General features: G+C 41.2%; 1 protein-coding gene across 6 annotated transcripts in view; it reads right to left on the bottom strand.

Moving 5' to 3' along the window:
* The window catches only part of LOC309385539 (leukemia inhibitory factor receptor-like), a 112,539-nt gene that overhangs the window by 22,680 nt on the left and 63,827 nt on the right, over positions 1 to 26,032 (bottom strand). For all 6 annotated transcript variants that reach the window (XM_081940063.1, XM_081940061.1, XM_081940062.1 and 3 more), the window contains exons 6-13: positions 24,931 to 25,105; positions 21,336 to 21,626; positions 19,136 to 19,265; positions 17,451 to 17,617; positions 15,558 to 15,703; positions 12,946 to 13,111; positions 11,955 to 12,025; positions 10,240 to 10,453 (exon numbers count right to left, since the gene is read on the bottom strand). In XM_081940063.1, the coding sequence (XP_081796189.1) occupies positions 10,240 to 10,453; positions 11,955 to 12,025; positions 12,946 to 13,111; positions 15,558 to 15,703; positions 17,451 to 17,617; positions 19,136 to 19,265; positions 21,336 to 21,626; positions 24,931 to 25,105 (1,360 nt within the window). The remainder of the gene's footprint in view (positions 1 to 10,239; positions 10,454 to 11,954; positions 12,026 to 12,945; positions 13,112 to 15,557; positions 15,704 to 17,450; positions 17,618 to 19,135; positions 19,266 to 21,335; positions 21,627 to 24,930; positions 25,106 to 26,032) is intronic.

A 26,032-nucleotide genomic window follows, 5' to 3' on the forward strand; every position in this document is an offset into this window, starting at 1 on the left:
ATTGGTTTTTCTCAATCTTCACAACTTTAAATGCATGGAGTTCAGTTCCCAGTATTCTCTAGCGAGAGACTGGCTGGGAAATTCTGGAAGTTGAAGTCCATGCATTTTAAAGTTGCTAAGTTTGAAAAACATTGTACTAGACTGCTAAGCCACTTAGCATGAAGTAGCAATTGTGAACTGGAATGCTACAGAGAGGACAGGACAACGGGACAATGCTAAGTTTCATTAACACAGGGATTCAATCAAGATCATGTAATACCACTCTATACAGCCTTAGTTAAGACCACACCTAGAATATTGCATCCAGTTTTGATCACCACACTATAAAAAAGATTTTGAGAATCTAAAAAGAGTGCAGAGAAGATCAACAAGAATGATTAGGGGAGCAGGGGCTAAACCATAAGAAGAACGGTTACAGGGACTAAGCATGGCTAGTCTAGTGAAGAGAAAGACCAGGGGAGACATGATAGCAGTGTTCCAATATTTAAGGGGCTGTCACAGAGAGAAAGGAGACAAATCAACCTATTTTTCAAAGCACCCGAAGGCCAGACAAGGAATAATGGATGGAAACTGATCAAGGTGAGATTCAACCTAGAAATAAGAACACATTTTCTGACTGAGAACAATTAACCAATGGAACAGTTTGTCTTCAGAAGCAGTGGGAGCTTCATCACTGGAAGCTTTCAAGAAGAGACTGGACTGCCATCTGTCAGAAATGGTGTAAGGCAGTGTTGGCGAAACTTTTTGGCACCGAGTGCTGAAATGAGAGCGCACACGGGTGAGGGAATGCCAAAAACTGGAAGACCAGCTTCCGGGGGCGCATGTGCGCGCCAGAAGCTGAGCTTCTAATTTTCAGCATGTACATGCATGCCAGAAAAACACTTTTCTTTTCCTCGTGTAATTTGGCTCCAAGTAATGGAATATCTTAGATCTTCTGGTTTCTGGCTTGCATGCATGCATGCGTGCGTAAAGACCAGCTGGCTGGCACGCATTCACGTGCCAGAAACCGGAAGCTCAGCTTCCCAGTGCACACATGCTGCTATCCCAGTTTCTGGCACTCCCACACACGTGAAGACCATCTGTCCAGCACATATGTGCTTGCTGGAACCCAGAAGAGCAATGGGTGACAGCTGGCGTTCCCGGAGAGATGGCTCTGCATGCCACCTCCGGCATGCGTGCCATAGGTTTGCCATCACAGGTCTCCTGCTTGGGCTAGATGACCTATAAGGTCCCTTCCAACTCTTGTTATTCTCTTCAGCAATGGAATTTAATGCAAAAGCATGCGTTTTTGCTATCCGCAGCAGTGTTGCAGGTGGAAAATAGAAAGAGAAGCAAAAAGAAGCCTTGGAAGCAACCCAATCAGCAACTTTCACAAGAAGCACTCTGTGGCAATTGCCAGTTTTGATTTCATTTACTTCAGAAGAGATCCAATTTTGCTTCAGGGAATCGTGGCATATCTTTGAGATAACCCCTTGAAAGCTGCACGCTTGAGTTTTGTGCTGGCAGTGGTGCCAATGATTTTCTTGAGAACATTCTCTCTATCTATCATACTCAAAAGATGAAGCATATTTGGAGTTGCTTCCTTGTACACCATCCATTTACTGCCTAAATGAGTTTAGGCCATTACTTCGGTTGACAGTGGACTCACGTTAACAAGAATCCCTTGGCTTGGCAAAATAATAACTAAAGGCAGGGGCACTCACAGAAAAGAATAAACCCATCTACTTTTTTTCTGAAAGCAAAGCAGAATCAAAGCATAACAGAAGCACCCTTTTTTGTTTGATCCGCATACCGTAAACAGATGGGCCTTTGGCCATGAGCCAACTAGGCAAGGGGTTACCAGTCTCTCCCATCTTGCTACATGAACTGTGCTTTCATCTATCATCTATCTATCTATCTATCTATCTATCTATCTATCTATCTATCTATCTATCTATCTATCTATCATCTATCTATCTATCTATCTATCTATCTATCATCTATCAATCTATCATCTATCTATCTATCTATCATCTATCATCTATCTATCATCTATCTATCATCTATCGATCTATATCTATCTATCTATCTATCTATCTATCTATCTATCATCTATTTTCTATCTATCATCTATCTATCATCTATTTTCTATCTATCATCTATCTATCATCTATCGATCTATATCTATCTATCTATCTATCTATCTATCTATCTATCTATCTATCTATCTATCTATCTATCATCTATCAATCTATCATCTATCTATCTATCTATCTATCTATCTATCTATCTATCTATCTATCATCTATCATCTATCTATCATCTATCTATCATCTATCGATCTATATCTATCTATCTATCTATCTATCATCTATCTATCTATCATCTATTTTCTATCTATCATCTATCTATCATCTATTTTCTATCTATCATCTATCATCTATCGATCTATATCTATCTATCTATCTATCTATCATCTATCTATCTATCATCTATTTTCTATCTATCATCTATCTATCATCTATCTATCATCTATCGATCTATATCTATCTGTCTGTCTGTCTGTCTGTCTATCATCTATCTATCATCTATCTATCTCTATCTATCTATTTTCTATCTATCGTCTATCTATCATCTATCGATCTATATCTATCTATCATCTATCTATCTATCATCTATCTATCTCTATCTATCTATCTATCTATCTATCTATCTCTATCTATCTATTTTCTATCTATTTTCTATCTATCTATCATCTATTGATCTATATCTATCTATCTATCTATCTATCTATCTATCTATCATCTCTATCTATCTATCTATCTATCTATCTATCTATCTATCTATCATCTATCTATCTATCTATCTATCTATCTATCTATCTATCTCTATCTATTTTCTATCTATTTTCTATCTATCTATCATCTATTGATCTATATCTATCTATCTATCTATCATCTATCTATCTATCTATCATCTATCTCTATCTATCTATCTATCTATCTATCTATCTATCTATCTATCTATCTCTATCTATCTATCTCTATCTATTTTCAATCTATCTATCTATCATCTATCTATCTATAATCTATCTATCAATATCTATCATCTATCTATCTATCTATCTATCTATCTATCTATCTATCATCTATCTATCTATCTATCTATTTATCATCTATCTAATCTAATCTAATCTAATCTAATCTCTCTCTCTCTCTCTCTCTCTCTCCCTCCCTCCCTCCCTCCCTCCCTCCCTCCCTCCCTCTCTCTCTCTCTCTCTCTCTCTCTCTCTCTCTCTGTCCGTCCTTCTCCTTATTCTGGACATTTGTAGTAGAGAGAGGTATTTTAAGTCCTAAACTATTGCTCAGCTTCTCCAGCCTTTGTACTGCCAACTGTGCTGACGGCATTCCTTTCTAAATTCCCTCATTAAAAAAACACAAGCAAGACTCATACAAATACAAATGAAGCATTCTCTTCCATAAGCATCTGTAATAGTGGCAAAAAAGCAGAAAGTCCAGTCTGAAGCAACAGCCAGCGTATTCCTCATTGCTGCTTTTCAGATGAGTCAGCCTCCATGATGGGGATCCATGACTCAATATGCCTCTCGGTTACGTTAGGGATAACGCAAAGTCATATTCAGTCATCCCAAAATGTTCCTTTGTAAGGAACGTCAGATGAGGCATAAGGATTGTAAGCTGTTCAGATCAGTCAGAGCTACAGATTACAGAACCTGGAATAGCAGCTAAATGGTTCCCCGGGAAAAAAAATCCCCAGTATAATTTACATGAAAATTCCATAACTCTAGAAAGGGTATCAGTCTCTTCAACTAAAGTTTATCATTAGAAAGAAGAAAAATCCAATCTGAGTTTTGATTAGTACAAAACTGTTACAGGTGTAACAAGATGTCTTCTGCACAGTGATGGCTTGTGTTGTATTTACTTACTCTACACAAAACAAAAGCCTGTCGTGTTTCCCCCAAAATAAGACAGAGTCATATTTTCTTTTGACCCAGGAAATAAGTGCTTTGCCTTATTTTTGGGGAGGTCTTATTATTTTTGAGGTGCAGGAGGCAGCAAACATGGTCAGCTCATGGCTGCTGCTGTGCTGCAATATTTGGGGGGAGGGCTTATTTTCGGGGAAACAGGGTACTTCAAGGATATTAGTTTATACTCAGATATATGTCCTTCTATCTAACCTGATCCCACAGTACTAAAACAGGGGTGTCAAACTCAAGGCCGAGGGGCCCGATTCGGCAAATGAGGTACCGTATTTTTCGGAGTATAGGACGCTCTGAAGTATAAGATGCACCTAGATTTTGGGGAGGAAAACAAGGGAAAAATATCTGCCTCTGCCTCCCAGCAATTGGCCTCCTTGCAACAAACAGTACAGACAATATACACTGTTTGTAGAGTTATATTTCAGACTATACTTGTACAGATGCTTTTAAAATTGATGTGCTTTTGGAAGTAAGGTTATTCTCTGCTATTTAAAAGGATAGCAGGGGGCCTCTTCAGATCAAGCATTTATTTTAAAAAGCTTCTTCATTTTGTTACATTGTCTAGAATAATAATAAAGCAGTCTTTAAAAAATAAGTCTAATAATTTGAACATTCTATAGGCATTTATAGTTGTTGACTTCCTCCTTGCAGCAAACAGCCTGATTAGCACAAGAAAAAAAATCTGCCTTCCAGAAATTTGCCACGGTAAGCAAACAGCAAGTTTCACTTTCAATTTCTCCCAATCATCAGCTGTTCCAGGCTGCAGGGATTGCTGTAGCTTATTGAAGCCTCCGCAAGCCCCCCCATTTGCTGCGAAGAGGCAAATTGCTGGGAGGCAGAGTTCAAAGGGTTGGGGCCAGTGGGTGGGTGGAGCTACATTCAGTATATAAGACACACCCACATTTTCACCCTCTTTTAGGGGGGAAAATACTCTAAAAATATGGTACTTAGATCTGGCCCTTGGGGCCATCCTGGAAACAGCGAAGGTCCGGCCTGCAGTGCCTCTGCCAGTGAAAACAGAACGGCCCTCCTGAGCTCTGTCTTTGCTGGCAGAGGATTGCAGGAGGCCGTCACAGCTAAAAACGAAGCTCGGAAACCCATTTTCACTGGAAGAGAACTCGATCCACCACAGGCAGCCCTGACATGAGTGATGTCGAGCTGGCCACAGCTACCCTGCCCCTCCCCAAGGTCAAATACAACCCTGATGCAGCCCTCAATGAAATTGAGTTTGACCCCCCTGTACTAGAATATAAAAATAGAAAATTCCTCCCCTTATCACCATCCCTTTGTCTGTTGTTTCTTTCTTGGTGAAGTAAATCCACTGAGGGAGTGACTTGTCAGACTGGTTCTTTGTGAAGTGCCAAGTACATATAAAACAATGCTAATAAATCAACTGCTTTTGCTGGTAAGTTTTCATCATGAAATGTGTGCAAGTTTTTAAACATTCTCAGATGCATGCTGCGTCAGGGTTGTCTTTGACCTCGCGGGTGTGTGTGTGTGTGTGTGGCCAGCTCGACATCATTCATGTCTGGGGCACCTGTGGTGGCTTGAGAGCTCTGGCAATGAAAATGGGCTTCCAAGCTCTGTTTCCGGCTGCAACAACCTATATATAATGTTTTCGTAGATTTTCACGGGTGCAGGTATGCTGGTTTTGTTGTATTCGGGTCTTTTCCCGTGTAAGGTTGAGATTGTCTTTGCAACGTTTCAGCAGGATCTCACCTGCCATCTTCAAGTGTGGGCTTAAAATGGGAATGGAGCTGCCTCCGTTCCCATTTTAAGCACACGCTTGAAGATGGCAGGTGAGATCCTGCCGAAACGTTGCAAAGACGCCAAAGCGAGGACGATGAATGTGTTACATCAGCCAATTGTTGTTCAGATGGGTCTGTGGTCCAAAAACAGCACATACCATAATATGTGCAGTAGTCTTTAATGTTGCCAGATGCGTTTTTGCTTTTGTTTTTAATGTATTAATAGAAATATACCTTTGGAACCTCAAAGAGAAGCAAGGAAAAATGAGAATCAGAAATCTAAAAGACATTTAGGAAGACATACATACAAAATGATTTTGCTTTTGGGATAAGCAACGTCCCAAGAAGTGTCTCTCAAAATGAATATCAGATAGTAACCTACAGTCAAAAACGAAGATGGTTGTGCTCCAAGATTTAGTTTGCATATAAAACACAGCTGAAGTAGAGGAGAAATATTTTGTTTATTTCTCCATCTGGCATTGCAGACAAACAAAACTTTGCATCATGGCAGCCACCACAGATGGAGCAGAGGAGTTGCCAACGGAAAGCTACCCAAAAATGCTGCTGAAAAGCCATCGTGTCATGAGCTACAGGAGAAGAATTACTTCTTGGATTTTAATGTCACACTTGGCTTTCATGCTGTATTTATTTGATTGCAAATTCAGATTGCATTTCCATTCAGAGCGGCCAGAGAGCTGCCAAGCTAATGTCTCCACCACACTTGTATTTTCTCAGAATAAAGGATTTCACCATCATCTATAGTAGCGTTTTTTCAAAATTGGCAACGTTAAGATGGGTGGATTTCACGTCCCAGAATACCCCAGCAGGCTGTGGGTTTATAGCAGGGGTATCAAACTTGATTTCATTGAGGGCCTCATTAGGGTTGTGTTTGACCTTGCAGGGGACGGGGGGCAGGGTGTGTGGCCAGGGTAAGTGTCGCCAGCTCGACGTCAGATGTGTCGGGGTGCCTGTGATGGCCTGAACACTCTGCCAGTGAAAAGGGGCTCCCGAGCTCTGTTTACGGCTGCGACGGCCTCCTGCAACCCTCTGCTAGTAAAAATGGAGCTCAGGACTGCATGCAGCCTTCCCGAGCTCCGTTTTTGCCTGAAGAGGCATCAGGGGCCAGTCTTTCACTGTTTCTAGGGTGGCCCCATGGGCCAGTTCTAAGCACCCCATGAGGTGGATTTGGCCCACGGGTCTTGAGTTTGATATCCTTGGTCTATAGAAGGAGTCAGCAATCTGCGGCTCTGGAGCTGCATGTGGCTCTTTCCTCCCTCTGCTGCGGCTCCGTCACCGGTTGGCACCACAATTTTGAGAGGTGCTTCCAGAGGGGGGTGGGGGCAGAAGAACAGTGCGCCAGGAGAAGACTCTATGGCAAGGGGAAGGTTTTCCAGTTGTCTCCACAATTGATAGGGCTTTCAGTTATGACAGGTAGAAGAAAAAGTATGCTAGGAGGAGACTCTATGGTGGGGGAACTGAACTTCTGATCAGCCCCAGAATTGAACAGGGGGCTTCCGGTTAGGACCTTTGTGGCCCCCGGTGTTTTCTTTTTTGTGGGAAACGGGTCCAAATGGCTCTTTGAGTGTTTAAGTTTGCCGACCCCTGGTCTATAGGAATCAGGATTAAAGCACAACAAAGAAGAACATTGAAAGAAGCAAGTTACAGTTCACATATGAGAATATGTTACATCCTTTTTCAGTATAGCTAATTTCTCCTTCATAAAAAAACTCAAAATACCCATTGCTCATAGCACAGGAAGACTACTTGTCCTCTTTCCCCTTCTTTCAACCATAGGCTTCAGGAAAAGTAAGAAAGAGTTTTATCAAGAGTTTCAGAACACTACAGTCCCAGGGAGATTGTCCTGTAAAACCACAAAATATATGGCTGGTCCTAGCCAGCACAGCAATTTTCCCCAAAGAAAGAAGAAAGATTCATCGCCATTTTGCTTGAGGGGTTGATTTTTCTTTTTAAACTACAGGTGAGTGGATCTGCTCTTAACTTGGTCTTGGTGTAAATATCATGTCGAAGTTTTTAGTTTCTTCAATTTACGTTCTTATCTAGTAATCAGATTGACAAATTAAGGGATCCTAAATTTTTAAAAACTCCCACATTTTATTGAAACATTGTAACAAAAATTAGAAAGTATTTTAAATTCAATTATGGAAATTGTGACTGAATCATATTTTTAGAGTTTAATAGATACACCAAACACGGGTGTATAAGTAAAGTGTACAGTAACAAAGATTTCAGGAACAAATAAAACCAATATAATTATAGAGTCTGCAGAGCACAGCTAAAATGCTCCTGCTTTAGACCATCTTGCGTCTCCTATGAATAAAGCAAGTTATATATTTTGTACTGTACGCTTTTAAAAGGATAATTATTTTGTGCAGGCCTAAATTAAGCATAAAACCAAATAAAATGTTCTTATTAAGGAATGGGTGGTATGTGTGGAGAAAGAGAGGCTGAGAACAGAAGAAAGTAATAATTTTGTAGCAAAACAATTATAATGGAATTCAGGGAAGATGGACATTCTTGAATAGGATTCACTTTAAAAAATATTGCTGGTTTCTAGGAGTTAAACTGCACAGTTCATGTTAAAAACTACGCTCTGCATGGCTTCATGTAAAATTACTAGTAATCAAGGAAATAGAAATGCTCTTAGCTCATTGATGATCTTCCTCATGGTTAAATAAAACAATATGACATACACAGAGGAGAATTTGGCTCTTAGCACAAAATTTAGATATTTCTCATGTGCAGCAGAATTTAGAAAGCCAAGAATGGAAAGCTCCAGCCATATAAATTACATTGAAACAACAAAACATACAGTAAAATCCAGGGGTGAAATTCAGCAAGTTCTGGAGAACCGGTAGCGGAAATTTTGAGTACATAGTTCAGAGAACCAGAAAATACTACCTCTGGCTGGCTCCAGAGTGGGATGGGAATGGAGATTTTGCAATATCCTTCCCCTGGAGTGGGGTGGCAATACAAATTTTGCAGTATCCTTCCCCTGGAGTGGGATGGGAATGGAGATTTTGCAGTATCCTTTCCCTGCCACGCCCACCAAGCCACGCCCACAGAACCGGTAGTAAAAAAAATTAGAATTTCACTACTGGTAAAATCCCCCTGCTCCTTTACAACAAATTAGTCAACTAAAACTCTTTCACAGGTTAGTGGGCTTCAGATGTAGGAGCCTTCAAATACAACTTATAGCATCTTTCTATTAAAAAGAGAAAACATGGCTGGAAGAATATAATCCTGGGTTGGATAATCAATGATTTATATTCAGAAAATAATTACATTTAAGAGATATTAAGAACTATTAGCTCTCTACATATTCCCTAAGATTTTGTTTAAAGCTGAACACTTTTCTGTTTAAGCTATGCATTTTTAAAATAATATGAGTAGCTACATAAACATTTTAAATAAATAAATACCATAAAGCTTTGAAGACCTGACTTTCCCCTCAAGCAATAGGATAAGAAACTGGATGACTAGGATTTGGGTTTTTTTCATATTTTTAAAAAGTTGTATAGCTACTTTTATAGTTTTATGTTGTTTTTACTTTTACAGATTCGTTCATAAGGTGGGCAGAATAAAACAAATAAAGTAAAATATATTGCCACAGTAGTCAGCTCTATTAATATTGGTTTCTGTTCTCTCCCAAAAACAATTTCATTACTAAATGGTCTTCATGCAAGGAGTCTTATATGAAAACAGGGAAGAATTGTGAGGAAGGAAACTTCCTTGAAGCTACTGTCCACCAATTCCTGAAAAAGGTGGACACACACTGAAATTCAGGTGGATAGGGGGTGAAATCAGGCAGCTTCTGACAGGTTCTGGAGAACTGGTAGTGGAAATTTTGAGTAGTTTGTAGAACCGGGAAATGCCACCTCTGACTGGCCCCAGAGTGGGGTGGGAATGGAGATTTTGCAGTATCCTTGCCCTGCCATGCCCACCAAGCCACGTCCACAGAATCGGTAGCAAAAAAAATTGAATTTCACCACTGAGGTGGATGCTGACACTAAAACATCCATGTTTTGGTAAGCGAGCTTCAATCTGGCCCAATTAGCAAGGCAGTAGGATCATGATTCACAACATTGCTCATTATTGTGCCTTGTTTGAAAGCATTTATCTGTCATATCCAGGCTCATTAGAAACTCAGTGGAAGTGCAATTAATGGAAAACTTCTTGTTTACTTGCTGAAGAAGAGAACCATATGCTGCCAAAAACCTTGCTCAAAATTCAGCTTATAAAAGCAATGCAGGGTCATCTAAATTTTCCCACACTTTCAGGGCGGGTAGAACTTCTAATGTTTGCGCCAATCTGTTTATAGGACTTTTTAATGGAAACTGAAATACTGCAAATACTATTTTTTTTTAATCAGCATGCTTTTTAAAAAAAACCCTGAAAAGGTAATATTGTTTTGAAACAAAAAGTGTCCTTGGCTGGACCTCTTCTGCTCATTCCTCCCACAACTTATAAACAATGTCAATTTCCCCTTTTACTCACCCACTGGAAGCTCAGCACTATTGATTGAAGAAGGAGGAGAAACTCCCGCCTTATTCCTTGCCTTCACGGTAAATATGCAATCATTCTTCCCAATGTTTATTTTGATGGAGTTGTGGGATGCAGGAACTGATTCATTCTTTGTGGATTTATCCGGAAGGGTCCAATAGACCTCATAAGTCTCTATCAATCCATTGCTTTCGAAAAGAGGGAGTGGCTGTCCAGAAAAAGATTGTACACACAAGCAGATAATTATTCCAAGGAAAAGGAAAAAGGAAGTGAGAGGGTAAACAAATGTCTTTAAAAAGTCTGTCATAAATATTCTCATTATCCTCTATTTACAAAGCTCTGGGCAAACTCTCTCTCTCTCTCTCTCTGTATATATGTATTTGTGTTACAACCCCTGGTATGCCCAAATATGGGAGGGAGCTCACTACTCCCTCTTTCTGTCATTCGGCTTATCACAGAAGATCATCTAGGCAGAAAACCATATTTTTATCAGCACAAATACAACATGTATGTATGTATGTATGTATGTATGTATGTATGTATGTTATATATATATATATATATATAATAGATAGATAGATAGATAGATAGATAGATAGATAGATAGATAGATAGATAGATAGATAGATAGATAATGGGAGACTAGTATAGATCTATTTCGAGCTAATTAGCTCTCATCAGCTAGCCATACCCTTACTGGGATTTGAACCTGGGCTGTATTATATCTTAGGCAGGAGTCTTAGCCACTAAGCCACAGGCTCGCCTCCTTATATATATATTACACACAACAAACAAATCTGGTTGATATATTAGGTGTGCCTGAGAGGCGGAAGAGGGGGAATGTGTGGGAGGGGGCCAGAGAGAATGCCGTTAAAACAACATTGGACATCTCAGCGTCATTCCTTGGGGATGAGCAGTCCAAGCTGTACGCGATAGGGGAAGAAGCAACAGGAGCTGAGCCTCCATCAATTAACATGTCTGAAGTAAAAACGACAGAGCTAATTATAGGTGGGAGGCAGGTGGATGGGCCTACCACACATGCAATGGCCAAATTGATCAATGATGTATGAAGGCGAATATCTCTTCAATGGTAGTTTTTACACTCTGACGATGTTAGCAGAGGCTAATAAAAGCTAAGTGGATAATATATTTTAAGTTCCGGAGATTGCAATGTCTGTCATATACATATATTCTCACCTGAAGAGGTGAGTCTACACATGCCACAATCACAACCACGGTTGACCATCCATGTATATTCCTGCATCTGACTGTGTTGAGGATGTTTTACAAAAACAATTTCTCCTGTGACTGCTGAAAGGAGAAATCTACCCAATGGGGCTTTGAAAGAGCTATGTGAACGTTCAAGGAAAGTTTAATCTTCAGTCAGTTAAATATTGAGCCACTTTGATTTAATGGTTAAGGCACCAAGCTAAAAACCAGGAGACCGTGAGTTCTAGTCCTTCCTTAGCCATGAAAGCTAGCCACGTGACACTGGACCAATCATTCTCTCTCAGCCCAAACCACTTTCCAGGGTTATTATTATGGGTAAAATAGGAAGAAGGAGTAGTATTAGGTATGTTTGAGGCCGTGATTTACTTATAAAGTAATAAAGGCGGGTTTTTAAAAAAAAATCTAACAAAATACATTTTAAAAATTGGTATTCAAAACACAGCTCACGGGAACTTAGACACAAATATCTTAATATATACCTTCCAAAATAGGGTAACTGTATCTTCATTAGCATCTTTTTCTCTCCAGATATCAAGCTCTCTTGCTGGTTCTAGGAGAAGAATGGTTAATTGCACTAATGGAAGTATTAATTTTTAATAGGCATATATATAGTAAGTACATATTCTTTAAGGTGTTAGACTTTGTTTATGTATTGTCCAATTTTTATTCATCAGAAATTGTACAACCCGCAACACTGAAGCTTTTTCATTGTTTGGAAAAAAATATTTATAGTTACAGAGACATACAGTTTTCTTATACCATTTAGCTTAAAGATATTCTGGATACACCAAATGTTACTTACTACTAACATTTCAATTAATTATTTACAAAATAGGTCTAACATATTAGTTGTACAAATTAACATATCAGTTGATCTGAAATTTGTGAAGTTTTGAGTTGTGAATTTGAATGTTTTCATGTATGTATTAAAGTTTGACCCACAAAGAGGTAAGATAAAAGTTTTCTTGGGGAACAGCTTTTTAAATGATCAACTATTATTTCTGCTTCTGTTTTTGGAACTTTTTTTTACATAGAATCTATCTGAATCAATCAAGCAATAGATCAGTGTGGCACAACAGTACAGTAAATCTCTGATTTGGAAGAGTTTCTGGTGCTTTATAAAATTTATTTTGGTGGCTTTGACCTGTAAGGCACAATATTATTAAGGATTCACTTCTTAGATTCATGATTCCAGCTGTGATTGTGTGCAGATAATCATGTTCTATAATTTTACAGTGCTTTCATGTTGATCCCAAGTGAAAATCATGCAAAAGGAACAGGATCCATACCTTGTCTGTTTTTGTGCCATGGCAAAGCCAAAAATGGTCAGATCCATAATTACTAGGATACGCTTGGTGCTTAGAGATGTCGGATGGTGCTTTCAGGTGAATCTCATAATCATAGAAAATCATGGGACTCGTGTTTAATTTCTATTTTCATTCATAGCCATCCAAAATTCAATACACTTACGAGCTTGCTGAGTTGTAGAGGTTTTTTTTCTGCTCCACTCACTCCATTTCCAAAAGAAAGGCTTTGGAGTGGCACAGCGAACTTGGACATCATATTTTGTGAATGGATGCAATTTGTCCACTGAGATGGTGTAACGTGAATTTTCTGAATCATCCAGCAGCACATTCTGAAAGAAGAAAACAGGAGCATATCTTTAGGTCAAAGAGCTGATGATTAGAATTATCGTTGCATGGTCCAGATTTTATTTATGTTAGTATTACAGTTCCATGCCACCCACCTCACTAGGTGACTCTAGACAGCTTACAGTCATACAATTAAAATACCATATAAAACATGACAACAATAAACAAGAACCATACATTTAAAATTCAGTTAAAATGGAAAGGAACCAAGATGGAAAGGAAAAGAGCAGAGTGTGCCCAGGGAACAGGTGGCATCTAATGAATCCATTAAACTCAAGATGCCACCCCTCTATTGGGTCCTCCGTCCAGCTGGCAAACCCAGGTCTTCAAGCCCTTTTGGAATTCCAGAAGGGGGGTGGAGATCTGAGTTGGGGGCAGGATGCTCCAGAGGTTAGATGCCTTGGTAGAAAAAGTTCTTCTGGACATTGCCTGGCCAAAATTCTTTGACCAATGTGGTCCGCAATATAGTTCTTCTGCCACAGCAGATATAGCACTAGCAATAGCACTTAGACTTATATACCACTTCGCAGTGCTTTACAGCTCTCTCTAAGCTGTTTACAGAGTCAGCATATTGCCCCAACAATCTGAGTCCTCATTTTACCCACCTCGGAAGGATGGAAGGTTGAGTCAACTTTGAGCCTGGCGAGACTCGAACTGCCAAACTGCAGGCAGCCGGCAGTCAGCAGAAGTAGCCTGCAGGACTGCACTCTAACCACTGCGCCACCGTGGCTCATCTCATAGGAATGAGCTGGTTCCTTGGATAACCTAAGTCCATGCCATGAAAGGCTGTTTATATAATGTGTACATCACTCTTTTAGAAGAACATACAAATTTAAGGGGAACCTTCCCCCCTGCCCTGGGCATAGGTTCCTTTCAATGTGGCATAGTAAGAGAGATATAATGTTCCTTGAATGCTATGCAGCCAAAGAAAAACAACTAGCTGGTTGCACCTAATCAGTGTTTGGCAGGAGGCAGAGCACTGATGTACCCAATCAGCTATCCTTGCAACCATGCATTATTTGCAGGAAGTCAATGTTCTTGTATGATGAGCAAACAGACAGGTGGAAGAGAATCAAAGTAAAAGATGAATACAAGGGGAACTTATAGAATGAGAATATTTTTTCTACATTTTATTTTTTTCCCCTAGCTGCTACAGCTTTACCAGTGCACAAGTGTTACTGAAGGGTTGATGTCAATGAAACACTTCAATAACACTTGTGCAGCTGTATTTGCAATACCGCCAGTGGAAAAGCTATATTTGCTGTAAAAAATGAAAGAATTCCATTTTCATGGGCTCACCTTAAAGAGCATGTGGAAGAATGTTAAGGTCAATGCAGCACTGCAGCAGTGAGCCTGCTAAACAGGGCATCACGAAGTCAGTTTTGAAAGAGTTGCATTACTTTTTCTTTTTACTACAATTTACAGTAGTTTATACTAGTGGGACTTTCACCTTTTGAGCTGGGAGAGAGACGTGTGTTTGGTCTGGTGTGCTTATGGCATTTCAGGGGGACCCTAAAGTTGCAGGAGGCAAGGCCAAGTGGGGTTTTTTCTTGTTTTGGAGGGCAGTTCAAGCATTTGATTTCTTAAGCTATGTTTAAGCCTATCGTGGGGCTTTGGGTAGAGTTTTCATACGCTTTTACATCGGTAAATGATGAGAAATTCATAATCATTTTTCAGCAACTGAGGTAAAAGGAAATTCCAGGGATTGTGTAGAACAGGGGTGTCAAACTCAAGGCCAGGGGGCTGGAGCCAGCCTGCGAGGTGCTTAGATCTGGCCCGCGGAACTGCCCTGAAAACAGTGAAGGACCGGCCTGCGGTGCTTATGCCAGCGAAAACGGAGGTCAGGAGGGTCACACACACACACGAGATCTGTTTTCGCTGGCAGAAGGTTGCAGGAGGCCATCGCAGATGAAAATGGAGCTCGGGAGCTCCTGACAGGCATCTCCAACAAGAATGATGTCAAGCTGGCCATGCCCACCCTGGCCACACCCACATGCCCCCCCCCCAAAGGTCAAATACAACCCTGATGCAGCCGTCAATGAAATTGAGTTTGACACCCCTGGTGTAGAGGATCCCACTCCTATTAAATGCTTGGGATCTGGCTTTTGAGGGACTCTCCTTCTCACTATAAACCAGTTGGCTCTACAGGAGATCTTTTAAAAATGCCGCAGTGCTTAGTAGCTTGTGTACAGGTCATGCATTTTCGTTGGATAGAAACATGGCATATAAATTAAGCAAAGGGACAATAAATCATAGTTCTTTAAAAGAGGAAGAGAGAGGAAGAGACCACAAACTAAACTACATGTACAATCCAACTATAAAGACTGAGTCAAGGCATGACTCACAAGAGGCCCCAAAGGATGATGATTATTTTAACATATAGACATGGCAATAACACTGTACATTATAAAAATGTCATAGGATGCCTACCCTTTCTTCTTTGGAAGCCCCATTGGACATTTGAACCTGACATTGCAGTTTGGTTTCTTTGAAATTGCCAGGCAAAGAAAATGACAGCCTGAAACTGTCTGAAGTTATACTGCTCACTTTTAAGTCTGTTGGTGTATGTGGGTAAACTGGAAAGGAAAAACATGTTTCATTAAAAGAATTTCTAACTTGCGTTTATTCACTGACAAACCAATGCAGCACAAAATGGTAAACGAAGAGATTAGCATACAACCAGTAAAGGTTTTGTTTTTACATTCCACCAAAATCCTTGCTGGGAATAAATTGGAATTTTTTACTGATCCATGATGACCCTTAGATTCTGTCTAGAATGAAGTCTGGCTAGTATTTATCCTTCTCTACACATACACAAACACACCCCTACTATTTCTCAGTTATTCCTGCAATAACCTTACTATCAACCTGCCTTCCATTGAGGACCTGTACACTGCACAAGTCAAAAAGAGGGCCATGAAAATATTTACAGACCCCTCGGTATCCTGGACATAAATTGTTTCAACTCCTACCCTTAGAACGATGCTATAGAGCACTGCACCTTATGATTCTTGACAAATGTATCTTGTCTTTTTATGTACACTGAGAGTTTATGCACCAAAGACAAATTCCTTGTTTGTCCAATCACATATGGCCAATAAAGCATTCTATTCTAAACCTGATCTGAAAGAACAAAGCTTCCCACCACTACTTTTAACTGCTTGGTCCATTAGGGTAGGTTCTTTTAAAGTTTCTTCTGCTGATCATTAAGCCACTGGGGCTCTTCTCCTCTTTTGCTTGATTGTTTCCAATCAGCTTCTCTTGCCCTCTTTATTCAAGGTCATCCAAACATTCCATCACATTCTTTCTCAGACTTAACTATCTAACAGTCCTGGGCTGTTGCAGTGGAGAAAATAGGAGCAACCTGAATACGATAGGGAAAAGGGATGATACTAAAATATATCAGAAATTTATTAGATTTATATCCTGCCTTTTATTCAGGAGCTCAAGACAGAATTCACAGTGCTGTCTTCTTCTACTTTTCACCAACAACAACAACCACCACCATTGAGGTAGGTGGGATGAGAAGCAATGAGTGTCTCAAAATCACCCAGTGAGCTTCCACAGCTGAGGATGGACTCAAAGTTGGCTCTCCCTGTTTGTACATTCAACACTTTGTCTATTAAACCACACACATATGCATACATAAACACACACAAACACACACACAGATACACACACAGGGGGGAAGGGGGAGGGGGAGGCAAAGAAGAAGGAGAAGGATGAGAAGGGAGAAGGCCAGAGGTGATATTCAGCAGGTTCTGACCAGTTCTGGAGAACCGGTAGTGGAAATTTTGAGTAGTTTGGAGAACCAGTAAATACAACCTCTGATCTGCCCCACCCCCATCCGTTCTCTGCCTCCCGAATCCTAGCTGATCGGGAGGGAATGGGGATTTTGCAGTAACCTTCCCCTGGAATGGGGTGGGAATGGGGATTTTGCAGTATCCTTTCCCTGCCATACCCACCAAGCCACGCTATGCCCACCAAGCCATGCCACACCCACCAAGCCACGCCCATAGAACTGGTAGTAAAAAAAATTGAGTCCTACCATGGTAGAAGAGAGAAGGGAGAAAGGAGGGGGGAGAAGAAGGAGGAGGAGGAGGAGGAGGAGGAGGAGGAGGAGGAGGAGGAGGAGGAGGAGGAGGGGGAGGAGGAGAGGGAGGAGGAGGAGAGGGAGAAGGAGAAGGAGGAGGAGGAGAAGGAGAAGAAGAGGAAGAAGAAGAACCATCCCCTATAAATGGAACACCTCTTTTCCATGGCAGATAAATAAAACTTCAATTTCTTTTAAAGGTTTTTCACCAGAGCACAGAGGAAAAATCTCACCTCTATGCCTAATATCAATTAAGAGGGAAGCTTCTGCTTGGCCAAGATGACTGGAAGCATGTAGTGTGAAGTTGTATTCTGTTTGGTCCTTCAGGAGTGTAAAATTACAGTGATAATGTTTACAATGTCGAGTAACAATTGCACATGACATATTTTTCCCAGAGTTTCTGAAAAGTTAGAGAGAAATTTTGATTAAAACGGAGAAAACATCTCATAGAAAAAGTCAGATAAACCACAGTCATGCAGTGATTTAATGGAGAAATAAGTTGACTCAAAACAACCAGATGTCATTATATAAACCATATCTTGTTGGCCCCTCTGTTTTTTACTCCAGATCAGCCCTGCTATAAGTAGGGAGAAGAAACTGGCTTTCTGCCAGGAGAAACTTCGGGGGGGGGGGGGAGAGGAATGGCTAGGATCTTCAAAAGCTGGACAAAATTTTAATCTTTTAATCTGAAGAAGCCTTTTCTCCTCTGTCTACTTTCCATCCTCTATGGAATTCCATCCTCATCCCACATCAGTTGCTATATTTCTTTCACCATCTATCTCATTATCATCAACTGATTATAACGGTAACAGTAACAGATTTGGAAGGGACCTTGGAGGTCATCTAGTCCAATCCCTTGCTCCCGCAGGAGACCTGTACTAGGGATTCGAACTGCCGAACTGTCGACCTTTCTAATCGGCAAGCTCAGTGTCTTAGCTACTGAGCCGTGTGAATGCGGGGGTTCCTTAGTGCCCTCTGCGCTTGGTTGTCCTCCTGAAGATATAATGAAACATTTGCAAGAATAGAGCCAAGCTCAGAGAGCACCATTTCGATCCTCAGCTACCAATATTCTCCTTTATCAACTGTGAAATGTCAATGTCCAAATGCCTATTGAAAAAGCACCATTGGGACAACCATGATCTGGACGACTGAGAATCTCCATAGACATTTGAAACAGAATGGCTGGTCTAAAAGACAGACAGTGATTTTCCATGGCTGAGAGTAGAATTCAACCTAAATCAACCTCTACTACACTATATAGGTGCACACTCCTATTAGGCCATCATAGTTGTTATTTTGATGGCCCTGGAAAACCAAAAAGAAGGCATAAGATAACTGTATATGGCCATTTATAATTAGTAGCTCTCCAAAGACGTATCTCATTGGGTCAACAGGGGTGTCAAACTCAAGGCCCGGGGCCCAGATCCAGCCTGTCGGGTACTTAGATCTGGCCTGTGGGGCCACCCTGGAAACAGTAAAGGATCTGGCCCGCAGTGCCTCTGCCAGTGAAAATGGAGCTTGGGAGGGCCTGTTTTGCTGGCAGAGGGTTGCAGGAGGCCATCACAGCCAAAAACGGAGCTTAGGAGCCCATTTTCTCTGACAGGGCACTAGGGCCACCACAGGTGACCCTGACATGAGTGACATTGAGCTGGCCCTGCCCACTCTGGCCACTCCCACTCTACACACAAACACACACACACACGAGGTCAAACCCAACCCTGATGCAGCCCCCAATGAAATTGAGTTTGACACCCCTGACCTACAACCTAACCACACATATAAATAAATGACAAGTTTATCTGAATAACTTTTGTACCAAGTATGTCTCTCTCACACACACATTGTGTCCTTGTGTGTGTGTGTGTGTGTGTGTCTGTGTGTGTTCTCCTACTTTAAAAAAAAGTACATGAAGACGTACCTTTCAAATAAGGCATAATAGGTTCTTCTAGAGCCACATAATAAGGTGGGTCTTTCCTCCTGCCAGTGGCATCCTATTTCCTTAAAATTCTGTGTTTCACAACTTAGATTTTGGGGGACACCCGGAGGATCTATAGTAACAAATAGGAAAGAAGAAGTGTTACTATAAGTACATATCGGTTGAACCTACCAGTTCAACAATAATTCAATAAGGAAATTAATATAAAAAGATCCGTTGCTACCGCACACACAATTTAGCTCACGTGAAAAATGTGATAAATCATTACCATACTGTCTAATTATAGAATTGACCCCACCAAAATAGGCTGTTTCACAGCCTTATCCGTTTTACAGTAGAGCCAATTTTTGGAAACTCAAGAGTTTGCTTCCTTTCAGATGTCATTGAACTACAACTTACGGAATTACCAACCAGTTTGATAACTGAAACTGAAAGTCTCAACAAATATGTAGGGTGGCGCAGTGGTTAAAGTGCAGTACTGCAGGCCACTTCTGCTGATTGCTGGCTACCTGCAATTTGGTGGTTCAAATCTCACCAGGCTCAAGGTTGATTCAGCCTCCCATCCTTTCGAGGTAGGTAAAATGAGTACCCAGATTGTTAGGGGCAATATGTTGACTCTGTAAACATCTTAGAGAGCTATAAAGCATTCTGAAGCGGTATACAAGTCTAAGTGCTATTGCTATTGCTATCTTGGGTAACAGTAATGGTTTACTTGTAGCTCAGATAGTCCTTAACCAATGCTCACAGTTGGGACTAAAGGAATATTTTCCTATATTATCATCATCTCCTTTTCATGACCCCATAATCTCTTACTGGCCAGATGCCCTGCCTGTCGCCAATGCGGAATTTCATTCAGCAGATAAACTCTCATTGTGTCCAGAGAGAAATAGTTGCCTCTACCTAGGATCGAGCTCACGGCCTCCAAATTGTGAGGCAAGAGCTCCACCTCTAGGCCACCGCACCACTCTAATATTTTTTCCTATATTTATTACACCTCGTGAAATAATTTGATCATTTTCACTGGTGCTCTTTTCAAAGCCTTTGCTAAATGTAGAAAGCCTTCTCCATTGTAGAGTTCCGTGCTAGGATAGTATTTTGACAGAAGCATGCTTCGGATCTGCACTGCTGTTTTCAATAATAAACCTTTCAGTTTTTCGAATTATTTGAGAGTTGCATTTTGAAATGTAAGTGTAGGAGATGACCATGCTGAGCCTGAGGGAGGGGTCAAATATGCCGAAGTCTCAATGCTCTGAGATCGCAGTCGATACTTTTGCCACTGGGGGGTCCAAATGGACCTAAACCATCCCGAAGAGATGGTGAATAGGAAGATTACGTCTTGCTGATCTCGGGGATATCGCAAAATCCCCGAAAAAAGCGAGAGAAGATCTTCAAGCCAGTGACAAAAAATCCAGCCAAGGCTGACAAAGTCGGGGCGGCTCCCAAAAGGAATGATGTGGAAAGAGAAAGTGTTTCCAGCTGGTGAGGAATTTTTATTTTCTAAAAAAAAGGGGACTGTCTATAAAAACTCAAAACTAATTTAAATCAAAGAATAGAAGAACTTAGTGGCGAAATTGAATTCTGGAATGGTTTTGGACAATGGTTATCTTACTTTTTAAATGTTATTTACATGCATTGAATCTATGCAAACCCTTTCAAACGGATGGATTAAGTTTTCTTCTTCTAACCTCTAGTTCAGATTCTTATAGAGAGCTTTAGCATACAATAAACCTATATATTAATTTGAACTGCCTGGAGTCCAAGATTCTGCGCTTGACAGAAAGATTCATACATAGAAAGGAGCTTTTACATATTTTATTCATTTTATTTATTTCATTTCTCCTTTTATTATTTCCAGCAACTTTTTAAAATCATCTTTGTCATTCACCCAAATTGTTTACCCATGCATGGATCTACCGTGTTTCCCTGAAAATAAGACAGTGTCTTATTTTCTTTTGACCCTCAAAATAAGCACTTGCCTTATTTTTGGGGAGGGCTTATTACTTTTGAGGTGCAGGAGGCAGCAAGTGTGGTCACCTCATGGCTGCTGTTGTGTTGCAATAGTTTTGGGGAGGGCTTATTTTAGTGCATGCACTCAAAAGCCCAATTGGACTTATTATCTGGGGAGGTCGTATTTTCGCGGAAACAGGATACCATAAAATATAAGGAAAAAAATAGCACTTACATCCCACAAATAAAACCGTTCCAGTGACAGAGTTTTTCTTTTCATCTTTCTTTCGTACTTCACACCAGCCATTAACATCCGAATTGAAGCCAGTAATAACATTTTGCACAGAGATTGTCGTGCTCCAGTTGGTGAGTGGGGCTACCTCACACTTCAGAGTTGTGCACGAAGCATAATTAATATCGACGAAAGTGTCTCCATTTTGATATACACAGCAGAAAGTGATGTTGGAACCTACCGCCACTACTTTATCTAACGGGTACATTTTGGGGATTTTGTTTGGGGGGCTTCCTGCAACAGAAAGACAAGACTGAGAAAGGAAAGGATCGGCAACATTGACTATTCAGGAGATTCAGCTGCACACAACAATCCATTTACAGGCCCAGCCTCTGTGGAATTAGAGCCACTGAGCTATAATCTCCATCACCATGAAGGGGAAGCACAACAGAACCCAGGTGCCTTTGAGAAGGTACACTTAAACTAACAGTATTAATTAAAATTATTTGTCCTGGGAAAAAAAACCCTCAGAAAAATAGAGATAACAATTCTGGATGTGAAAACAAACGAAACTCACAAAATTTAACCTTGGAACGAAGGAACATTTCCTGTCAGTGAGAACAGCTAATCAGTGGAACAACTTGACTCCAAAAGTTGGAGGTGCTCCAACACTGGAGGTTTTCAAGAAGAGATTGAACAACTATTTATATGAAATGGTATAGGATCTCCTGCTTGAGCAGAGGGTTGGACTAGAAGACCTCCAGGGTCTCTTCCAACTCTGTTAATGTCATATTCTTTTACTCTAAAGATTTCCAACATTCTTGTCCCACAGACCCAAATTTTGAGAACAGCTTAGAGCAGGGGTGTCCAAACTTGGCAACTTTAAGACTTGTGGACTTCAACTCCCAGAATTCCCCAGCCAGCTCTGCTGTCCACAAGTCTTAAAGTTGCCAAGTTTGGACACCCCTGGCTTAGAGTGTCTGCTGGTTCACCCCAGATCAGGCAAAGAGGTAGCGCTGGTGGTGGGAGGCTACACCCATCCACCCGGACATTTCTAGTAAAATAAATTGAAACCCACCCCTGGAACAGCTGTTTCACAAAATGCCAGAAGATACATGAAATCATGTCCATCATTCCCTTTAACCTCTCCAAGATACTCTCTACTTCTTCGCCTTATAGTTGAATTGTTTCTGGCAGATGGTCATATTTCTATGCAGATCACTGGTTGACAACCCTCTATCATTCGTATCTTCTTGGAATGTCTCCAGGTAAGTGTGTGTGGGGGGACGACATTAGAACTCTTGGAAACAGAAAAGATGCTTGATTCTGGCTCCTCTCCATCCATTGTCCACCTCCCTCTCTCTAAATTAAAATAATCTCAAACAACAACAACAGCAGCAACCCAAATTAAAATCAGCTGGAGCACTGATTTGATAGGCACCAAGGGACCCCATAGGTGCCATACTGGGATCCAGGCTCAGCAACTCAACAAGGCAACAAAAACAGCTGCTGATTGTACCGCCTGTTATGAATACACCTTGTAAACACCTAAAGGAGGCTCCAGGCATTATAGAAAAACACTGCTCATTTTTCAACCTAAGCAGAACCTACAGAGACATATGGCTGTACTACCAGAGAAGACAACTGATGGCACTCCTGTTAACTTCAACCCTTAGCATGCCTCGCTACAGGTAGCAAGGCATGGCATTATGGTCGTACGTTGTTGTGGACATAAGTTGAGGCATTATGTGATTTTTACAATGACCGTAACTTTATTTATCACTGTTCCAGTGGTGGGTTGCAAATATTTTTACTACCGGTTCAGGCACGCTACTGCACGTGCAACACTTCTGCGCGTGTACAGAAGAGTCTAGGCGGGTGGGGCAGGGCCTCTCACCGCCGCTACCAGTTCGGCCAAACCGGGCCAAACTGGGAGCAACCCACCACTGCATTGTCCTTTTCACTAAGTGAACATAGTGATTATTAAACAAACATGGCAGTTGGTAAGTAAATCCATTTTCCCCTATGGATATTTTTTGCCAGAAAACAGAAGTAAACTTCAGAAACCAGCAAAAGAGAAATGACATAATTCAGGGTCACGACTGGGGGGATGTTGCAAACGGCTGTAAAGATGAACTGGCTGTCCACCGCCCAAAATGCGATCACATGACTGTGGATGTATGTGTGTGGTCATTGAAACTCTGAAAACAGATGGTAAATAGTTCTGGGGAGCTCCATTGTAACTTTGAGTTCTCATTAAGTGACCAGTCATAGGTCAAGGAATACCTATGTTAGTCTTTCTTCTTAGGGCCACTGGAAAACCTTAACAATAACTTGAGGGTCATATATTTTCTAATTCAGCAACAGTGTTTCTAGGACAGCGCAGGGGGGAGCGCAGGGGATTGTGTGTGGGCGTGCCGCACCCATAATGCAATGCGCGACCCCCCGTGTGCATGCGCGCACTACAGGTGCTCCCCCTCCCATTTTTACATGCTTTTTTCGCCCTCCCCAGGCTCCAGAGGCTTTATAGGAGCCTGGGGAGGGTGAAAACAGCCTCCCCCGCCCCCTGGACGCCCTCCGGAGGCATCAGGGAAGCCTCCAGACGGTCCCTGAAGCCTTCAGAGCGCTCAAAACGATCCTCCGGTTTGCTCGGAGGGTCGTTTTAAGTGTTCTGAAGGCTTCAGGGACCGTCCAGAGGCTTCCCTGAAGCCTTCGGAGCGCTCAAAACGACCCTCCGAGCAAACCGGAAGTCATTTCCGGTTTGCTTGGAGGATCGTTTTGAGCGCTCCGAAGGCTTCAGGGACTGTCCGGAGGCTTCCCTGAAGCCTCCGGAGGGCTTCCGGGGGGCGGGGGAGGCTGTTTCCGCCCTCCCCAGGCTCCTATAAAGCCTCTGGAGCCTGGGGAGGGTGAAAAATGGCTTTAAAAAAGGGTGAACTCAGCTGGCCAGCATGTGCGCTGGCCAGCTGACAGGGCAGCGCCTCACGTGCCCTGACAAATGGCTCTGCGTGCTACCTGTGGCACGCGTGCCACTGTTCTAGGAGGCCTATGATTTGTTGTTTTATTTATTTATTTATTATTCACACTTATAGACCGCCCCCTCCCGGAGAGGACTCGGACTTGTTGTTTTGTGCTATTAAAATTGACATTTAAGGAGAAAACTAAACATATAATCCAATCCAAGACTCCCTTGAAACCAGTATCTGTAACCTGCTGCTTATGATTGAGGATGTCATAAACAGTCATCGATATGAGTAGCTATTGACTGCTGATCCACCATAAATCTGCCCCTGGGAAAACGGGCCTTCCGGCGGTTCCGTAAGTCCGGAAACAGGGCTGTTTCCTGCCCCTGGAGGGCCTCCAGAGTCCCAGGGGAAGCAGTTTCCACCCTCCCAGAGGCTCAAGGAAAGCCTCTGGAGTCTGGGAACGGTAAAAAAAATGCCCCCCACCGGTTATGTAGAAGGCCGACTAGGCCACGCCCACCATGGCCACGCCCACTCAGCAACCGGGCAGCAGACCCTTAGCTGCAATTTTTGAAGCATACCCCTAGGAAGTTTGACTCTTCTTATTCTAAAAGTTGGGCTCAATCCCGTCCTCTTACCTGTAACGTTTACAAGTGGGCTCCATTCACTCCACATCTTCCTTCCAGCAAAAAGTTTCTCATTAAGAAAACAGCGAATCCTAAAGTAGTGAATGGTGCAATTAAAAGGCAGATCTGATGTCCATTCCCAGCGAAGGAGAGTATCTTTGGTGCCAACTGATGTGTTATAGGTCTCCTGAAAATAAAAGATTTGTTCCAAATTTATGTTATTTACCAAACCTACTAATCACTGCACTGCTCATGCGCAAGACCAGAATTTAGACAAAAAGAAAACTATATTAATGTTCGTTGTATTCATGCAGATTTCCCCATCTTTTCCCATCCCAATTGTATTGATCCTGGGATGGAGGGTGTTTAAAGGAATCATATTGAATTAGAATATTGATATTATTCCAGATATTTAGGAACAATTTTTGGAAATGGTGGTGATCCCTCCTTTTGGGGAAAAGGCAGCATTTTCTGCTAGTCAAAGGATGAAGAAGTATGTATTATTATGCAGGGATTTTGTGATGTTGTACAATAATATTTTCTACTAACCATTTTATAGTAGAATGTAATAATTCTTAGTAAACCAGTGACTATTGATAAGTATAATACGTAAGATATTCTTTCCCTTCTCTCTCTTTCTTAGTTTGATTATTTCCCTCCAATTTTTCTTTCTTTTTGTGGGTGTTTATGTGTCATTGTTGTTTTAAGTTTAATGGGGGGGATTATCTGGGAAGGTTAGTGTACTTACTTGTCATTTCTTTTGTAATTTCTAAAGAAAATTAAATAGTTTTTAAAAAATACCCTGCCCCTCACTGAACCTCTCATTTTAAGATTGCTATTTTATGCAAGCATATTCCTTTTATTCTTGCAGGTTTCTGTGCTGCAAGTTAAACTAAGAGATAAGGAGATTACTTTAAAGAGGTTCTTTATTCTGACACATCATGTTAAGCCATGGCTTGTTTTACTGTGGGTTGTATAACAACCCAGAGTAACATGGTTCATATATAATATTAAGCAGTACATCTTGGTTAATAAAGAATACTGATTGTTTTGTCCATTGGTTTAAATCTAAAACCAGTTATGTCTCACCATATATGTGAACTCAGGCAGCACG

The sequence above is a fragment of the Natrix helvetica genome (assembly GCF_964273705.1).
Source record: "Natrix helvetica genome assembly, chromosome: 2".
NCBI lineage: Eukaryota > Metazoa > Chordata > Lepidosauria > Squamata > Natricidae > Natrix > Natrix helvetica.